At 38.0% G+C, this 20,128-nt stretch overlaps 1 protein-coding gene across 4 annotated transcripts in view; it reads left to right on the forward strand.

The window, feature by feature from the left end:
* The window catches only part of FERMT2 (FERM domain containing kindlin 2), a 73,442-nt gene extending 54,927 nt beyond the window's left edge, over positions 1-18,515 (forward strand). For 2 of the 4 annotated variants that reach the window (XM_082450405.1, XM_082450406.1), the window contains 8 exons: positions 3,546-3,680; positions 4,389-4,438; positions 5,616-5,740; positions 11,943-12,049; positions 12,186-12,407; positions 15,611-15,735; positions 16,067-16,208; positions 17,221-18,515. In XM_082450405.1, coding sequence (XP_082306531.1) covers positions 3,546-3,680; positions 4,389-4,438; positions 5,616-5,740; positions 11,943-12,049; positions 12,186-12,407; positions 15,611-15,735; positions 16,067-16,208; positions 17,221-17,394 — 1,080 coding nt within the window. In that variant the 3' untranslated portion in view covers positions 17,395-18,515. Of the gene's footprint in view, positions 1-3,545; positions 3,681-4,388; positions 4,439-5,615; positions 5,741-11,942; positions 12,050-12,185; positions 12,408-14,387; positions 15,004-15,589; positions 15,736-16,066; positions 16,209-17,220 lie in introns of those variants that run through there. The other 2 variants (XM_082450408.1, XM_082450407.1) reach the window with 2 other exon arrangements.
* The last annotated feature ends 1,613 nt before the right edge of the window (positions 18,516-20,128 follow it).

A 20,128-nucleotide genomic window follows, 5' to 3' on the forward strand; every position in this document is an offset into this window, starting at 1 on the left:
GAAAGGGTAGGGCATTATTTAAATGGTAAAGTGGCATAGTAATTCCAGTAGCATTTTGATAGGTAGTGTTTTACTTTTTGCTATGTAGAAAGTGAATAGACACTTAGAAGGCAAAATATGTGTGAATTTAATTTAATTTTTGTCTTTTATAAGAGATTAGTGGTATACTTAATAGTTACTTTTCTATATCCTGTAGGAGAAAAATATCCTTCCACCCCTAGATGTATATAAGCTTAAAACTGTCCAATTTTCCCCTGGAAATAAAATCTATATTAAGAATCAGATTTCTGAAATGAAGCTTTGCATAACTTCATAAATAACTGGGGATGGTAATATTTGTAAAATGGGCTATGGCAGAAATTAATACCTTTTAAGATGATAAAATTTTAAGAGACTAGTGAAACTAAACATAGATAAGTTTTTAGAATGGTAATCCTTAAGAAGTAGGTAGCTAACGTTAAACTAGTATTTTTCCAAATGTGGTTCTTGCTTACCACCTGTTTCAGAATTACAGTAGGGCTTATTAAAAAATTAATTGCCCACTTCATTACTGCTGTCCCCTCTGGTAAAGTAATACTAAGGTGGCATCCACAAATCATTCTTGGAGACACTGAGGTCTGACTGACCACTAGATTAATTTTTCTAGATTAATAATTTCAGATATCTGAGTGAGGCTTTGGTGAGTGTTCTCAGATTATGGTGGAATTCTATTTAAGTACTGGAAGCAAGGTTGACATTCAGTTATGAATATCTTTCACTATCACAATGATTTAATTATTTCCTTAGAACACAAATAAAAATGCTCTCAATCTTCCAAATGTTTTTATGTACCCAGAAGAGTTTCTCAGTTAAGACTCAAAAAAGTTGTCCTTTAGAGAGGAAGAGCAGCTCATTTCTCCTTAGTTTACACACTGAAAGAAGGGAATCAAAATGAAGCTCAGACAGGGCAAATTGGTAATGACAGATGAATTAGTTTAGTTATTTTCTAGAGACTTGCTTAATCAGTTAAGACTCTTATATTGTGTTTCTGGGTGATTCAGACTACCTGAAGAATTTCTTTAATTAAATTCTGGAGCAATTTTATTCAAAGTGTCTCACTTGGTTATATAGCGTTCTCACTACATCCTTCTCACTTAGAGTATGGGCTCATAATTTTCTAGTGAAAGTTTTGCTAATGACAGAATAATAATACATGTAAAATGTATGTGGGGAAAACCACAGGTTTTCTTATATAGTATTTCTTATCTTTTTATTATAAAAATAATGCATTTTTTAAAAAAGCCAACAGATATATCCCAGCACATAGGTGTTCAAAAAATATTTGTTGAATGATTATACACACAGTCGTGCTGTCATAGAAATGGGATTATTCTTCAGCTTTGCCCAACTCCCACCCCAACCCAATAAACATTAGATATTCCATTTCGATTCAGTGAAAAACACCTCAGAACCATGGATTTTAATTCATGGAGACTGAATGCCCCAAAGCATAGCTTTCCTGGACCATTTTAGAATCTAGATTCATTGAGAGAATTTTGGACTACAAATCCCCTGAGTTGTTAGAAGCCTTCCAAGAGACTGACCCAAAGCCTCTTGGAAGCCATCCAGTACAAGAAGGGGGAAACTCTGAAAGTATGGCAAGGAGACGCCTAGGATTTTTTATTTTAGACATAGGTTACAATCTGAACTATTCTCTCCTTAGAGCTTCTGGTTCCTTGTGTAAAATAAATCTAGAATAGTAAAAAGAAACAAAATAATTCAAAGTAAGAAGCTGTGGATAAAAAAAATTAGGTAAGCTAGTAACACTGTTTTTCAAGTATTTAGGTCCAGTCATGTATTATAACATTTAACAGATACCCCATGCCCCTTTGAAAGCAAAACTGGATTTTATGACCAGTCCCATTCACATCCAGGATTTCTCCAGTGTAACTCAGAAGGACCTTTTGCATCAGAATCATCTAAGGTACTTAGTAAAAATGCAGATTCCAGGCTGGACCCCATATTTGCTGAATCAGAGTCTCTGGGGGTGAACGAACCTAAGCATCTATATTTTTAACCAGCTCTCCATATGCTTCTTAATATGCTCTGCTATTTGCGGCCACTGCCTGGGGGCCTCACCCTGCCTTTTTCTTCATGATTTGTGAATATGAAAATTTCTACCACTATAAGGATCTCATTTCAGCACAACCGAAGATACAGCCAGACAGTAGTCATTACCAATTCACTAAATCTTAAAATACAGAGGAACGTTGATATTTGGGCTCAGGATTAGTTCATTAAATGTTCCCATGAATAGATTGTATTCAGTGAATGAATCCTTCAGAAATACAGATTGCTACTTAGTGCTTTGAAAGGTAACTGATTAAATGATTTAAAAGTTCTGCTTAACTTTGTATAAAACCTCTCTAAAGTTTAGCATCAAAATCTAATCATTAATATTTGTTCTAAACCACTTACCTAAGTGTATTTAAAATCATGACTAGTTCTATACCCAAAGATTTTTCTATCTACATATAGGAGGAGTTATCACTACTCATTATATATATACATATGTGTATATGGGAGTATTCGTGTGTGTCAGTGGTGGTATATGTATTCACATATAAACGTATTCTACCTTATTTTAACGTATGAATGAGAAGGTAAATGTCATCTCTCTCTGATCAGGTTTTCAGCATTGAATTGAGGATGGGGGAAAGTGGAACTTTAGTTTTCAACATAATAGTGATAACTAAATTTCCTCTGCTGGATAATAGTAGTAATATAAGGTAACCAATGTTAATCCATTTCTACAGAAGACCTTATGCATATTCTGTTCATTCATCCAATACTTGTTGGTTCTAGCCTGCGTTTTAGACGTGGAATACTGCAGTGGGGAAAAAAGACAGTTAAAAGTCTCTGCTCGTGGACTTCCCTGGTGGCGCAGTGGTTATGAATCCACCTGCCGGTGCAGGGGACACAGGTTTGAGCCCTAGTCCGGGAAGATCCCACATGCCACAGAGCAACTAAGCCTGTGTACCACAACTACTGAGCCTGCGCTCTAGAGCCCGCGAGCCACAACTACTGAAGCCCGCATGCCTAGAGCCCGTTCTGCGCAACAAGAAAAGCCACTGCAACGAGAAGCCCGCGCACCGCAACGAAGAGTAGCCCCCGCTCGCCTCAACTAGAGAAAGCCCGTGCACAGCAACGAAGACCCAGTGCAGCCAAAAATAAATAAATTTATTAAAAAAAAAAAAAAAAAAAGTCTCTGCTCATGTAGGGTTCAGTGGGAGAGGTGTTAACTCTCTAAATCCTAGGGACACCCAAACTGAATTCATTTGTATTTGTCCAGGGACCCTACTTTTTTGAGTAAACATTTATTAGCAGGTTTAGGACATTGATTTCAGGTGCCATGCCCATTATTTTCCTATCCTTCTAATTCTTAGAGACGTTTAGCTTTTCAGATTAGGTGATGAAAGATATTCAGTATAGATACAGATGATAATCTCATTTTAAAATTTATAGTTAGAACAATCATTTAAATAAAATATCACTTCTGGTTTCAGTATCATATCAATAAGCTGTCGATCATGACATCAGAGAATCATTTGAACAACAGTGACAAAGAAGTGGATGAAGTTGATGCTGCCCTTTCAGACCTGGAGATTACTTTGGAAGGGGGTAAAACATCAACAATTTTGGTAGGGTGAATCTTTTACCTACTAATTTAGTTTGAACTGATGTTTATACCTTTCTGTGGAATTAGGTTTTCATGCAGTGTTTGGGGGATACAGAGAAATATTTAGCGGTTTAGAAAATACAGACATCAATTTTCCAGAAACTTTCAGGGAAATTTTTAACATTAATATTGTTCTAGTGTCTAGTGCTTCCAACACAGTAAAGATAGATCTTGACAGTCTGCACATTCTCTTACAAGTAGTGGGAGAATATTTCTTCAGAGGAAAAATTAATCTCGTCATGGTAAAATCCATTTAGTGATCTCCAAATTTGAAATATTACAAAAAGAAGAGAAAAATAGATCTCAGGAAAATTTTTAAATGCTTAGGTATTAGTTATTACAGAAGAAACACTATTTTAAGGACTGTTATGAGTTAACAAAAGTTCCATATGCAGCTATAAGCAGTTTTAGCTATATTAAAATCAACACTATATTCTTGTGGGTTGTATAAATTGCTATTTTGATCAAATTTTTAATAGCTTTTTATGCCATTTGAAAATACCATTGTACTATGTGACCATATAATATGATTGTACCTTTAAAATCTTTATAATCTGTGTTTTATGTAATTTTCCTTGTTTACTGAATAAGCTGGTTCTTGATATCAGATACTAATTAGAGTTTCAATTTTTTTTTTAATGAGAAAAAAATGATTTAATTCTTCTCCTAGGGTGACATCACTTCCATTCCTGAACTTGCTGACTATATTAAAGTTTTCAAGTAAGTACAAAAGAGGAGGAATTCCAAATATTAATGAATAAATGTCAGTTTTATAGCCATGTTCACATTTTTGAAATTTACTCTGACTGGCAAATGAGGGAAAATAACCATCTTTACCAAATTAAAATTGCAGTACTTATTGTTTTATCTGATAAACATTTTCCTTAAGGTGGGGGAGGAGATTGTGTAAACCTAGATGGATTGCATCATTGCAGATTCTGAAACATACAGTGGCATATCAGTATAAAGCATCCCGTCTGGGTGAAAGTGGTACATAATGAACTGCTATTGTCAGTGGCTGTTTCCTTGTTTAGAGCCCCAGAATCTATTGAATTCTGTTCATTTGTGGATGGGACATTTTATAACAAGGTTCCAGTGTATCTTATCTAGACTTTTGAACAGTCAATCTAGTCATACTCCACAGAATCAAGAGCGCTAGGCATTAAGGCAGAAAGAGGAAAGGAGGTGATGTGGAATATAAGATACATAAAGCCATTTTAGAATAAACCATTTACTGTAGGTGAACATACAACAGCTCCACATATGTAACATTTCTGAGCTAATGGCACAATTTCAAATGCTGCTCCCTACCCCTACTTTGTTTCCCCTTTACACACCTTTTTTATCTACCTGCACTTTTCCTTATCCTCTCTTCCTCATGCTTCATGTTTGACATTGGAGTGACAAGTTAAAGCCACCACTGAAATACATGCCTGAGAGAGAAGCACTTCCCTCACTTTAGTCTTGCCAGGTAAACTTGCTTGTTTAGAGAGGCTCCAGAGGCAGCCCTGTGGACATCACGAACTTGCAGGTAATTACAGGACCTAGGAACCTTCCAATTATTGACATTTACTTCACCTTTATTTTCCTGTGCTTTCCATGTGATCTGCTAGTGACAGGGACAGCTACAACTGACAGAAATACTGGAATGTTTGCCTTACTGTCTTCCTCTGCCCACTCACTGTAAGATCTTCCTGAGTAGATTGAGAAAGGAGGGGCAAATCCAGTAACAGCAACATTGAATGTAACACACTGGCCAAAAGGGAACTGAATTCAGCATATGTAAAACTTGGTCTCAGACTTTTAACATTGTGAAACTTTGCTCCTAAAACATAGCATTGATAAAGTTATTTCAAAAGTGTTTTTTTTGTTTCTTCTAATTCTGTTTGACACATAGGCCAAAAAAACTGACTCTAAAGGGTTACAAGCAGTATTGGTGCACCTTTAAAGACACATCTATTTCTTGCTATAAGAGCAAAGAAGAATCCAGTGGCACACCAGCTCATCAGATGAACCTAAGAGGTGAGGAAGCCTTGGAATGACCAGTATTGATGGTGGAATATCTGTTAGCTAATATTCAATAAACTTTGTTTTGCTGGGGGATAAAGTTTTTTAGTTTTTTAGTTTCTTAACTCCTTTAGGTACTTTTTTATGTTTAGTATTCAATTTCACATGAATATTTTGTTGTAATCTCTGTGCAGTCCTCACTTGAAGTGTGTGATTCTACTTTTATCCCAAGTAAATTTATTGATGTCTCTTTTCCGTTCTTCAGTATTAGGACATTTAGGTTTTCCTCATCCTGCAGGAGCTGCCCACTGAATTTTCGGATTCTGCCTCATTCTCATCTGTGCTGTAGTCATCTCCTCCCAGTTTTTGCTGGTTTCTCCCTTCCTCATCAGCATCCTGCTCCTCTTCCTGACCTTCACTGGTGACAAGCTGGTCCCGCTCAGGTCCCCAGTCTCTTGGTTTTCTGGCTCACCAGTGGGTTAGCCACCTGCAGGGTTTGGCTGAGTTCTTCCCCTTTCCCAACACCTCTTCCCTGCACATTTTCGTCATCTTCAACACTGCTCTCGTCCTGGCTCCTGGGGCAGCCCCAGGATACCCCTCTGAGGCTCCTCCTAGCTGGCGACCTGAATCTCATTGGTTTCCTCTTATTTCTTCAGATCCAAAGCTGTCTCAAAACAGGGGCTGGTATTTGAGGCACACATTGCTGGACCTGTTTCCACGGTCCTGTGGCAGCTGTGGCGGGCTTGCTTCCTGTGGCCCAGACTGAGCCTGGCCGAGGGCTCAGAGCTGCTGGTTTTGGTCTTTTTTTTTCTGTTCAGGTCTGTGGAGTTACAGCTTCATCTTGGTTTTAGTGAGTTCTGTTGGTTCTTCACACTGCTCCTTCACCACTCTCATCTGTTGGATGCACTGGTTCAGGTGGTAGGAGAGTTCCCTCTCCAGGTTGGTCTGGTTCTTCTATGGCTGGAAGACATCCTGCTGCCTCTTTCTGTGATTCTCTGCAGCCTTTATCTGGTCTTGCAGATTGTTCATGAGCCTCTCACTTGCGGTGATGTTACTTAAAACTGCCAGCTCACTTCCAGTTTAGATACCACTTCCTCCAGGAAGCCTGCTCTCCCACAGGCTCCCACAGCACTCACTGCCCCCATGGCACCCAGCGTACTTGGTGGAGGATGCAGCAGATGGGCTCCTCACTGTTCCACACTCCTTTTACTGTGCCTTCCCTTACAGCAAAAGCTGGAAGACTAAAATACGTTTTCCAAACTCATTTCCAGTGAGATTTAGATTCCAGTCAGATGCATTCTTGTGAGACTTGATTTCCTGAGTTAAGGGGTTGGAGAGGCAGTTAAGAAAGGAGTTAGGTGCTTCCGGGCTCTGGAGTTACATCTGTAGATCTGTATTCTTAATTTTTCTTAGTAAATTGTGCATTAGTATATTTTTAGTATATTTCAACAAGATGTCCAAATCTCTACCCTATCTCTACTCTGCCCAGTAGCCATCTGAACTATTGCTGTACTGTTACACACATTTTAATAAATAGAAAGACCTCTGCCCTGGGTGGATGATTGCTGTGCCTATGGGTTGAAATTCTGTAATTTTCCTACAGCTTCTAGTTAGACTCGCTGTCTTTTTCTCTAAGTCACGAGTTTAACTTTTGAGTCTTTACCATTATTTGTTACTCTCAAAATCTATTGCAGCTGTCCTCTTGCTTCCCTTCTAAGCTGCTCAGGACCAGCTGCAATTATCCACTCTTTATTTAGAGACTTAATCTGTCTTCTGGCCCCTGTCTTCTCTGTCCCTATTACATCCTTAGTCTTCTCCTTCTATAACTGAGAAGTTAAGTCCTGGTATGGAGAACAGCCTACAGGGTGTCCTAATCCCACTTCTCCCAAGTCCTCTCAAAGGAGTACTTTTCTAGCACATCACACTGGTGAAGGTAACACTAGACTAAGAATCAAACGGCCTAGATTCTGCTCTGCCACTAAACTAAATCAAATGGCCTAGATTCTGTTCTGCTCTGTGATTTTGGAAAAGTAGCCTATCTGGACCTTAGTATCTTTCTCTGAGTAATGAGAGTGTTGGACTGGATGCTCTCTAAGGCCCCTAAGATATCTAAAATGCACAATTCTAAAAAGTGCAGTTCAGCAGATGCTGATTGATCTCCTGCCATGAACTGTGCCAGGTACTAGAGACAGGAGCAAGAACAGATTATAGTCACATCCTTCAAGATGTTTAGAGCATGTCAGGAGATAAACAGCTACAGTTCGGGCAATAAATAGTACTCTAAAAAGTAAGCAATAGATCAGAGGAGCAAAGAGGTAAGGGTGCCGTATCAGTTAGTCTTCAGTGACGTTGGAGAGAATTAGGAGAGATTTCATGGGGGAAATAATGTCACAGTTAAGATCCAAAAGAGAAAATTGTGATCTGTGGAAGGAAGGAGGAGAGTTGGTAAAAGAGACTGGTGTGCACATGCGTGGAGAGAAGCATCAGCAGTCACAGGGCGGGTTGTGCTTCCGGACTGTGGAGTTTAAGGGGGGAGGATGAACCCTTCCTTCAGAGCTGTTGAATCCATTCCTGCTAACTATGAGCGGTAATGGCAGAAGAAATTGGCAGGAATTAGAGGATAAAATTGTTAAGTTTTTTAAACTGGCAGCAATGAAGTGACACTGAAAGATTATTATGAAAATGATGGGATCCATCATATTTATATTGACTACAGTGTAGAGGAGTAATTTTAGAGCAGTGATAGTGATCCGAATTACGTTTATCAATATGGGTGGAGAAAAGGGCGCAACTTCATTAGATTCTGAGGAAGTTCGATCAACAGACTGGGTGATTGACCTGGGAGAGGCTCGGGGAGGGACTTGATTCTGGCTTGTATAGCTGGGTGGATAGGGTGATACTGAGATTGAGAATATAGAAGAGATGAGTTTGGGGAGGAAGATGAGCTTAATTTAACTGGGTTATTTTAAATTTGAGGTGCCGGTTGGGTATCTGTTTGGAGCACGGGCGACATCCATGCTGCAGATAGCGATGTGGTAGCAGTTAGTATTAATGGTAGACGTAGCCATTGGAATAGTTGTCTACAATATGAAAAGGCTAGGAGCAGAACCGTGCAGGACACCCATGTTTAAGGGACAGGGCAGATTAGAGGAGGAGGAACTTGCAAGGGAAATAAACCACAAAAAATAATATATAGGAAGACCATGGAAATGAGGCATGATGGAAGTTAAGGTAAAAGTTGTTTCGAAAAGGACAATGTAGTCAATAGTGTCACATGCTACAGAAAAGTAAGATTAAGCCTCCACAGGATTTAGCTACATGGAGGTGGTTAGTAACCTTGATTAAGAACAGATTCAGCAGATTTCAGTGGGCTTTTAAGTATGGGAGCCAAAGTACAGTCATTGAGAGGTACATAGGAAACAAAGATAGCTTTTTGATGCACCTTATCTGTGACAGAGAAGGAGGAAAGAGGGCAGTAATAGAAGAGAGAGGTATAAGGTAGAGGAGAGAGGCGTTTTATGGTTTAAGATGAGAGACTCAAGGAAGTTAAATGCTGATGGAAACGTCACAGTAGAAAGAAAGGAAGGGAGGTGGGAGGAGAAGATCTCTGTAATGGAGCAAGGTTCCTGACGGGTGGTAGAAAATTCAGCCCCCTCGGACAGAAGAGCCTTGGGAGGAGAGACACCTCTTCCACTGTGTGGAAGCAAGGGCAGCCAGGTTTATCTGCTTTGGTGGCAGGAAGTTAGGGCACCTCACTTTCGATGGCTTTCGTCTTCTTGGGAATGTAACATGTGAGGTTGTCCCCTGAGAGTGAGTGGCATAGGAGGCCTGAGAAGATGTGAAATAAACATTGTTGAGAAGGTCTGTTAACACAGAAGGCTTGCCAGTGTCAAGGGGCAGGCTAAGGTTGGGAATTTACGAATTTCTGGTGAAACTTATCTGCTCAGTTTTGTGATTCCTTTTTCTCTCCCCCTTTCCCTCGTACAGTGCTCAGCAGCCAGAGCACAGGCAAGTAAGTGGTAGATGGCTGGGTTGAGCTAGGGTTAAGGTTTTGCTGAGTGTGTATAATAGAAAGACAGTGAGTCTGGGGAGTTGGAGGTGACAGCTGGTGCAGCGGGGTCCAGGCTGGACTGCAGAGAAGGAAGAGGTGGAAACATGATGGGGAGAAAGTGATGGGGTCACAGGATTGGGTCTCTCAAAGAACTTGAGGAGATTTAGGATGGAAGACTGTGATCAGAGTGGGCTGTTTGCATTTAATGCTTCAGAGGACTAGTAACTGGGTTACAGTGAGGTCCAGCATGTTACCATGCAAGCAGGTAGCCTGTGCTTGGAGCAGGCATGGGGTGAGTACTGTCTGAAATGTGGCTGCTGAGTGCCTCTGTGCTTACACTAGTGCCTGAGTTAACACTTGCTTGGTCTCTCCCTTTTTAGTTTTTTTGGTATTTTACTTTAAAAAGAGGTCTAATTATTATGGGCTTGGGTACTTTAAATCTACTTGCATGATTAATGAAATTTGTGGAAAAGATTGTGTATCTTCAAACATCTCTTTGTTTTAACTTTGAAGGTTAAACACATTGCCACACAACTTCCTAATTGTTTCTAATGATTGTATAGGAGTTAATGTGGTAGCTATTTATGTGGAGTAAATGTTCTAAAAAGAAAGCAAAGAGGGGAGAAGGTCCATCAAATGAATGATTGAAGTTAATTCTGGAGAGGAGAGGATCTCTCCTTTATCTAACATGTTCTGTTTCTTTTATATGATACTTAAAACATTTATGTGATGGGGGAAAAAATGACAATTTAAACATATGTTCTTTTTGTGTGATAGATACATAGAGGTTTATTATCTTGTTCCTTGTACTCTCTGTGCCGGGAGAAGTTGCTCCAGTACAAGGAGAAAGGCAACAGCAGGCCCTGCTAACAGTTTACATTCTTCCTCATAGAGCCTACTGGATGGTCTTAACACGTATTGAGGGTGACATGAACTAAGTACTAACAGTTGGAATACTCTTTAGGGAGCTTTGACATGTTCATTATCTTATTGATCCTTACAGCATCCCTGTGAGGTAAGAGTTTAAGGTCAGGATATTTGGGCATAAATAAATTGGACATGATTATGAAGTGGTTGAGAAGGGTCTGGAACCCAAATCTGTCTGCTTGCAGAGCTCTTCTTCCCTGTATTATACTGGTTACTAATTTATTCTGACCATTGTCCCATTATCTAACTGGGTATATACATTCAATAAATCTGTGTTCTCTTCTGTAAAGCCACCAGCTAATGGTTAACAGAGTTGATTACATGGATTTTTATAATCCATAAATGTATGTATTCCTGAAAACTTGCCAGTAGAGTGAAATTCTGCATGCCACTTATTTTCATACTGACTTCCCATGTATATAAGTTTATGTTACCTTCTATACCAGATGGACTTCTAATATATTGTGCTTACAGTTAATTTTTCGTATGTACAAAGAAATGACTAGTAAACTATTTTTGTTCAAATGATCACCCTCTGAATCGAACTGCTTGTTAAGTATTCCAGCACCCTGGAGTTTTGGAAGGAGGCCTGTGCCCAGGAGCATGCAGTTGAATCAGGAGATCCTGTGCTTCCCCTCCCCTGTGCCATTAAGCTTCTTGCTTCCACACAGGAATAGGAGAGGAGAGCAGTTGAGTTAGGGAGCAGTGGGGTCCTAAGGAGGCCCTTATATAGGACTCCAGCTCAAACTGGGTAATCCACCCGAAACATGCCTTTTTTAAAAAGCATCATAAAAGTCATTTATTCTGACCCAGACACAATTAAGTTAGAATTTAATTATAGAAAGATATTTAAAAATCCCTGTACATTTAGAAACTTAGGGAAAAAATCCCAAATAACTTAAGATTCAAAGAACTGAATGATATTAAAACAATACATATGAAACTTGTGGGATGGAGTGCAAGTGTTTTTGGTAAAATATCCTTTTAATAGGACTCTTTCCTTCTCTTCTCAATCAAGGGCCACAAACTCTGTGCAGTTAAATCTCTTGTATATTATATAGATCTGATTCTTTGCTCCACCCCCGGACAAAATTACCGCGCATAAAAAATTTATTCCCTGACTTAGATTCCACGACAGCAAATTCAACATGTTAAGATGCCATAAAATGAGGGCTGCCTATATTGGCTTGGGATTTCTTAAGAGTAAATTTGATCATTTTAATAATTTTTTTACTACAGGGTGTGAAGTTACCCCAGATGTGAACATTTCAGGCCAAAAATTTAACATTAAACTCCTCATTCCAGTTGCAGAGGGCATGAATGAAATCTGGCTTCGTTGTGACAATGTAAGTTTTCTGATTAAAAGTAAACCTCAGTTTTCTTTGCTTCCTTACTTAGTGAGTTGACCATTCATTCTTATATTTTATACTCAAAGGACCCATCATGTGATAGATTTCACACCTCAGTGTTTCTTTTCAACAGGAAAAACAGTACGCACACTGGATGGCAGCCTGCAGACTGGCCTCCAAAGGCAAGACCATGGCGGACAGTTCTTACAACTTAGAAGTTCAAAATATTCTTTCCTTTCTGAAGATGCAGCATTTAAATCCAGATCCCCAGTTAATACCAGAGCAGATCACAACTGATATAAATCCTGAATGTTTGGTGTCCCCTCGCTATCTAAAAAAGTACAAGAACAAGCAGGTACTTGATTCATTTTACTTCATCTGCTATTTTCTGCTGATTTGTTCTATAATTTTCTACATATACTTTAGTTTCCCCCTCTTAAACACAACTTTTTCATTTTAATTGGTAGTCTTAATTTCATATCAGGTGGTTAAAATATAAAATAAGAAATAAATAGCTTTCAGTCAGTTTAAATTGGTCGTTTAAGAAAAGCCTTATTATTTTAATATGAAAGATAATGAGGTGGAATATTGGGAGCATATTTATTCTAAACAACCTGAGGAAATCACTCTGCTAACGGGATGTTCTGTAAGTCTGATATAAAGCACAGCCAGCATTTCCCAACCAAATCTGTGATGACTCTTCTTGCTGTCAAAATTGACTTTTTCAGCTTTGGAAATAAACTTTACGAGGGTAGATATAGTCCACGTTGAACATTGTCTTTTCTTAACATTAACAGTCAAGACCTAAGCAACATTTGCATAATGTGACAAAGTTTGGTAAATTTTCATTGAAATTCACTGCTTTTGTTCCCTCTGTTTAGAATTCCTTTCCTGGAAACTAATACCATAAGAGGATTGCTATTTAGGAAAAAGGTTCTTTGGTACAACAAAGAAGGTTCTTTGCCAGGGGAGTTTCACTTGGGATAGCCCCCAGTATTCTCTACACCCAGCATCATGCCATAAAAGGAAAAGGCTCCAGTTTAGGAGCGGAGGGAAGAAGAACTTTGAAATAAATATTTCATTTTTATCTAGTTTCATTTTTATTTTTGTTAAGGAGTAATTTTAAAACATTACTGGAAAGGCCCAGTGATATATCCAGAACACTTACTAATTCTTAACTTTAAATACAGTCTTTATCATATGGATCTGAAATCACTTAGCTAGAAATGTTCAGAAGTTTTAATCACCAAGTATTTGTCTTTAAGTTGCAGAGGTTGTGTAAACTGTATGGAAATGGTCTATCCCACGGTCATATGATGTGGGAGTAGTGAGGAATGGAGGAAATGCTGCCCTGGGGAGCTTTGTGGAATGTAGATTGTAAGTTAAAAAGGGAAAGTGAATCGAGTTCTAATTTCATTTTTTATTCTTAGTTAATTCATTTAAAAATTATTTATAAAGAGACTTGTTTCTAAAAGTGGATTCATTTGCCTTCAAAGTCAATGAATAGTTTCAGATCTTTAGCAGTCTCATTTCACTATCAGGTATTAGGAAAAAAAGATCTTAAAGTATTAATTGTGAAGACTGTCAAATGTTGGTTTAGTTGTCAGACAGGTATTGTTTTCTCAGAAGCCTTTAAAATGATAGTTTTTGCTTTAAAAAGGTACTTTTCTGTTGGTGAGTTCTTGAATAGATGTCAGCTAAAAATTCTCTTGAGAACAGAGAATGTGTGACTGTCTTTAGCTGGCAGGGTGGCAGCATGTGTGTGGTCTGAGATGAAGGATCTTTCTAGCCCTGTCTTCCACATTGGCATCTTATCAAATGCACATTCTTTTTGAGTTCTCCTTTCCTTAACTAGACTTGGAGGTTGAGTCATATTATTGCCCTGACACCTAGTAAGTGCTGAGAAGCAGGAGTTTAGTTTAGTTTAGTTTAGTTGTGTCAGGTGCTGTAGTAGTCGTTGGATATATTGCTCAGTAATTGTTTGTTAAACTGTATGATCCAGTGGCACTCCGGAGTCAGGTAGGTCTAAGATGTGCAGGCCATGGGGTCATTCAGCCCTACCAGGGCATAAAGTCTTTGGGTCCATCAATATAGCCTTTGTTATAGTTAATCTACTTTAATTCCCAAAAACTGTATATTAATTAAATTTGCTATGGATATTTTTTACATAGATGACTCCCAAACTGGATTTTAACATTTTAAAGGAAAGAATTGTTCTACGTTTTAAAGGATAAGAATTGTTCTTATCCATGTTAATCCAAATTGAAATGGACCAATATGTTTATAGCCACCACTCCTACTGTAGTGTATGGCATATTTTTATTTTCCCTTCCAGGAAAAAGGATGCAAAAAACAGATGGTAATTGAGGGGTTTGCTTTTCTTGTGTAAATAAAAAAAACAGTATGGTCACTGCACTTACTTTATGCCTTCAACTTATTTCTGAAAAGCGGTGCATGGATATATTATCTGACTCAATATGAGACAACATTAAAGGCTTTTGAATATTAATTTTTATTTTGCTACTAAAATAATTAGCTTTACCCTAACCAGTAAGAACTGGTACATGAGGGGGGAAAGGTTATTTGCTCTTAATTTTCTCCCTACAAATTTCTGCCCTTAATTTTAGTAACACTTAACAATCTAAAATAATGTGGAGTGTTTCTCAGTATTCTAAATGGAAAGTAATTGCTGCTTTCTCATTTTCATTTTCATGCTTGCGTTTACCTTGCTTGGTTTCCATCTAAAGTAATTTTTTGCATGGTTTTTGGCTGGAATTTTGGTTTGCAGGTTACCGCAACTTTTTCTTTGCTTCATTGCCATTTTTTCTGATTGCCTTTTTTTCTTTCTGCTTCCTTTTTCTTTTCCTCGCATTGCCATCTACAGCCAGGCTATGTAAGAGATTTGGTAAGTTCTCCATATTTACAAAAAAAAAAAAAAAAGAAAAAGAAAAGAAATAATTAAAAATATTTAAAGCCCTAGCTACAATCTCCCCTCATGGATTAATTTCCTTCTACTCTTTGAGGGAACAGTCATCCCAAAGTGAGTATAATTTAAATTAAAAAATTAACCTTTCTGATGATTGCTTTAGAAACATTTTAAAGTTATTACAGTGATTTCAAGTACTTTAAAGCTGCTAAAATATATATTATTCCTGCTAGAAACTTGTATGCCAGGTACTCATTCTGATCATATATCTTGGTGCTGAATTTAAAACCCGTCATGTATATGAGGATTACAAAATACAGTTTTATAATGCAGTATCATATGTATGTGTACTTGAATATGTCTCAAGAATGGCAGTTATGCACTCCTAATAGTTCACTGTTTCTTGACATATGGAAACTAAAATTAAGAAAAAATATATATTGAGGTTTATTTTGGAAAGTCATTATTTTACTAAAATTCCCAAATGTAGCTTCAGATATTTTCTAATTCCAGCTCTTGCAATACATAATTTTGGGTGGGGCACATAATTCAATGTTTTAATCTTTTTTTGTCTTGATTCTACCATGAAAGAATAATATCTAATGGTAAAGATGATGTTTAATCATGTTTAGATAACAGCAAGAATCTTGGAGGCCCATCAGAATGTAGCTCAGATGAGTCTTATTGAAGCCAAGATGAGATTTATTCAAGCTTGGCAGTCATTACCAGAATTCGGCATCACACACTTTATTGCAAGGTCAGTGGTTCTACTAAGCACCTATGTGTAAACCTTAATCTGTGCCTTTTTACTTAATCTACTTCATCTAATTAGAAATTAAACATTTAAAGCTACCTCCTGAGACCCATTAACCTGTTACACAGTAAAATTTAAAGACTGTTGGAATGGTATTTTCTATACTTAAAAATGTTTCATCAAAAATTCAAAATGATTGCATTTCTGTTTTGTGCAAGAATAGCACTTTTTTTTAGAATTAAAACACACGTGTCTTGAAGAAAAACAGACCAACATGTCCCCCTCCCACCCCCAACATGTTTTAAAACATTTATTTATATTTTTAATGCTGTAGATTCCAAGGGGGCAAAAAAGAAGAACTTATTGGAATTGCATACAACAGACTGATTAGGATGGACGCCAGCACAGGAGATGCAATTAAAACCTGGCGTTTCAGTAACATGAAACAGTGGAATGTAAACTGGGAAATAAAAATGGTAAGCTGTAACTATGCTACTTGAATGCGTATGTAGTCCGTCTGCTAAAAATGAATGAATTAAGAAGAAAAAGGCCTATAAATTCTGAAGATTATTTGTACCATTACCTCTTAAAGTGTAAAACATGGTTATTCTATTCATTTCCTCCTTAAACTTGCCTATTTCATAACTAGCCTAGGTATTAAATTCTAAGAACATAATATTTTACAATATTGCCTCATCTTTAAGGTTATCTTTCTATAACGGATAAGTCCTTTCCACTCACAAAGAGCAGCTACTCTTTATTGAATGCCTGTGCCAGGCATGATACTAGATGTTTTACATTTGTACCATATTTCTAAACCTCACCCCAGCCCTGTAAGGTTGATGGGTTATCCCCACTTTACAAATGAGGACACTAGAATTCAGAGGACTGAGGGCCGTCGCTGTCCGTGACCACACACTTAGTAACAGAATCAGGATTCCAACTGGGATACTTAGGGCTCTAAAGCCTGGCACATCATGCTACCCCTAGCCTTAGAGTACATGATTATCATTTAAAATAAACAGAATGTTTTACTAGTAAGTCATCTGTTTTAGGGTCGCTGGGTTTGTTGTATCGATTTCAGTTACTTCATAGAATCTTGTATTTCTGAAATGTTCAAACATGAAACCTAAAGGTTAAATATCTAAAGCAGATATTAAACACAGGAAGTAGGTTTTCTCCCAGGACTTCAAGAGAGACATTCTCATTAATTGAATCACCAGAGACCATTTGGGAACCTAATGACCTAAAGCCCCCTTGCATTCAGTCTTCCTTTTCAGAACAAGAAAACTAAAAAGGAGGAGGGGAGGGGCTAGTAAACTTTACTTATGCTTTTGGACTTAAAGGCATTATTAGTTTAGGATTAAAAAAATATTTGAGGACCAGCAAGTATTTTGTGATAAGGACAGACCTTAAGCACAGTAGCTTCACTTGGACCCAACCATCTGGAGTTTTGCAGGGACTGATCGTTCTCTGTCTTTGTTCTAGGTCACTGTAGAGTTTGCAGATGAAGTACGATTGTCCTTCATTTGTACTGAAGTAGATTGCAAAGTGGTTCATGAATTCATTGGTGGCTACATATTTCTCTCAACACGTGCAAAAGACCAAAATGAGAGTTTAGATGAAGAGATGTTCTACAAACTTACCAGTGGTTGGGTGTGAACAGAAACGCTGTGTAATGAAGCTCCATGGCCATAACAGTTATTTAAGTTTAAAAGCTGTTGTTTGTTATATGCTGCTTAATAAAGTAAGCTTGAAATTTATTATTTTATCATGAAAACATTTTTGCCTTACCAGACCAGTTAATATGTGCACTAACAAGCACGACTATTAATCGCTATCATGATACAATATATGGACTTGAATATGGCACACGTTCCTTAGGGCCATGAATTGAAAACTGAAGTAGTGGGCAAGTCAGAAACAAAACATCACTGATTCAAGCTAGCCAAACTGTATGTAAGAAACTCAAGCCATCTTACTTTAAAGCTATCCAGGGCTTAAACTATATGAAGTCTATTTATCATGTTTAATGCATGTGTTTTAATGTATGTTTAATTTGACCTGTATTTTTCAAACAGCCTCCTTCTGGTCGCCATTTGTCATCCGTCCGCCCCCAACCCCCCCCCCCCAAGTAAATCAGGCCTGCAGAAGGTGCCTGATATTTAATACTGTCGTTGTTTGATCTTGAAGGAAAATGCTGTTAGTCGTCATGCCTGGTTTGTTTTTGTCCTTGAATAAGCATGTATGTATATTGTCTTGTGTTTTTATTTTTACACCATATTGTATTACAACACTTTTAGTATTCACCAGCATATTCACTGTCTGCCTAAAATATGCAACTTTTGCATTACAATATGAAGTAAAGGTCTATGAAGTATGCATTTTATGTAACTAATGTACAAACACAAATTTTATAAAATTGTACAGTTTTTTAAAAAACTACTCACAACTAGCAAATGGCTTGGATGTTGCTTCTTTGCATTAATTAAATGCTCTTTAAAATATAATTAATGTGCAGTTTTAATATCTGCTAAATTAAGGATGACTTCATTATAGTCATGATTTGCCACAGTGTCCTTAACTCGAATGCCTGGACTGGCTGTGTTCTGGTCTGTTGCGCTGTTACAATCTGCATTGGTGCTAGTCAGAAAATTCCTAGCTCACGTAGCCCAGAAGGGTGCCAGGGAGGGGTAGATTACCAGTATTGTTCAATAATCCATGGTTTAAAGACTGTGTATAAATGCATTTTATTTTAAATAAAAGCAAAATCTTTTATTTAACGTTTCTTTGTACTTCTTGTTTTTACTGTTTACATGGCATTAGCTTTGTAGAAATGATCTTTTTTGCCTTTTGGAAGTGCTTACCTGCAGCTTGTAAGAACAGCTTGCTTAGTATTCTGGAGTGTCACCGGACAGACATACTTAATCTCTAAGATGGAGTCTTCCATTTAAATAGAAACCCCTCATTTTTCCTGCTACTTAGGAATGAACTGTAAAATATGTATATGTTAGAAATATAGCTATAAACAGAAATATGACAGATGAACCGCACTGGTTGACTTGGGCAGAACTGGTTTTAAACAGTAAAACGACCGACTCAGTTTCAAAAAACACAATTTTTATGAATTTACTCCTCTGTATTGTTACTGCTATCCCATCATCATTCAGACTCAGAACTTCAGTTCTGGACTTTCTCCTTTACCCCTTGCAGTTAATCAGGCCAAGCCCTGTTGATATTTCCCTCATGCAGCCCAGTGTCTTTCATTTGTCACTGCTCTCACCATCCCCTGAATTCAGGGGTTTCTTTGGTCTGTGTCACATTCTCCATGGCTTTTCTTTGTACTCTAAGGCCAGGTCATAACATAAATTTAAGAGCTCCTTCCCATTAAAAAAAAAAAAAAAAAAAAGGTAATAATATGTTCCCTTAAGTACAGATCACCAACTTGTACAGTCACTTGCTAAAAGCCCTAAAATATATTTAGTCTATGGCGTGCCCGAGCCGTTGATGGTCCCATGGCCTCCCCACAAGGGAGAGAGTAGCCTCTGTGCTGACTTCCCTGCCTCTGGTTGCCCCATTGCCCTCCCAGTGATTTCAAGATTAATTTAGCCCCAGCACAGCAACAGGCTATGCTCTAATAACTCTTGGTTGCTTACAGCATAAAAGCTAAAAGTCCCCAGTTAAGTGCTCAGAGGTCTTCTGTGGCCTGTTTCCCAGGTCACATTTTTTCACCCTCATCTCCCAACAGTCTTCTGCATACTTCACTCAAACTGGGCGGCTGCAGACACACTTTGCACTTGCCCATCTCCATGTCACTCCCCAAACCTGCGATGTCTTCATCCCCAAACCTTCTAGTCTCCACCTGTCCAAATCTCAACTTTCTATAGCATTTTACAAATTTTAGAAAGAGCTCAAGTGTTCTTTCTTCCATGAATACTTCCAAGTTTCCTTGTAGCCAAAAATTTTCTCTTACTCTGAACTGCCATTGAATTTGGTCCTTTTTGGAACTTAAGAGCAATCATCTTTATTGAGTATATCCTATTGCCCCTAATAAATTATTACTTCCTTGAGGACTGGATCTGAGCCTCACGGTTTCTACCTAGGATCAGTTAACATACATTTGTTTATTGAATATAGTGATGGCCATCTTGGAAATCAAGGAATTATTACAACTTAGAATTTTTCAGCCTCAGCATAGTTTAATACGGAGGAAACATTTTTGGCACACCAACTGTGCACTAAGAGGCATGCTAAGTGCTTTCACATACATTATCTAAAGATTCGTGCAATTCAACCTCATTTTATAGGTGAAGCTCAGAGAGGCCAAGTGACCTGTTTGAAGTCACACAGCTATAACTGACAAGTGCCAAGGCAGAGCTAGAAGTGGAACCCTGGT

Source organism: Balaenoptera physalus, assembly GCF_965194825.1.
Source record: "Balaenoptera physalus genome assembly, chromosome: 2".
NCBI classification, from domain to species: domain Eukaryota; kingdom Metazoa; phylum Chordata; class Mammalia; order Artiodactyla; family Balaenopteridae; genus Balaenoptera; species Balaenoptera physalus.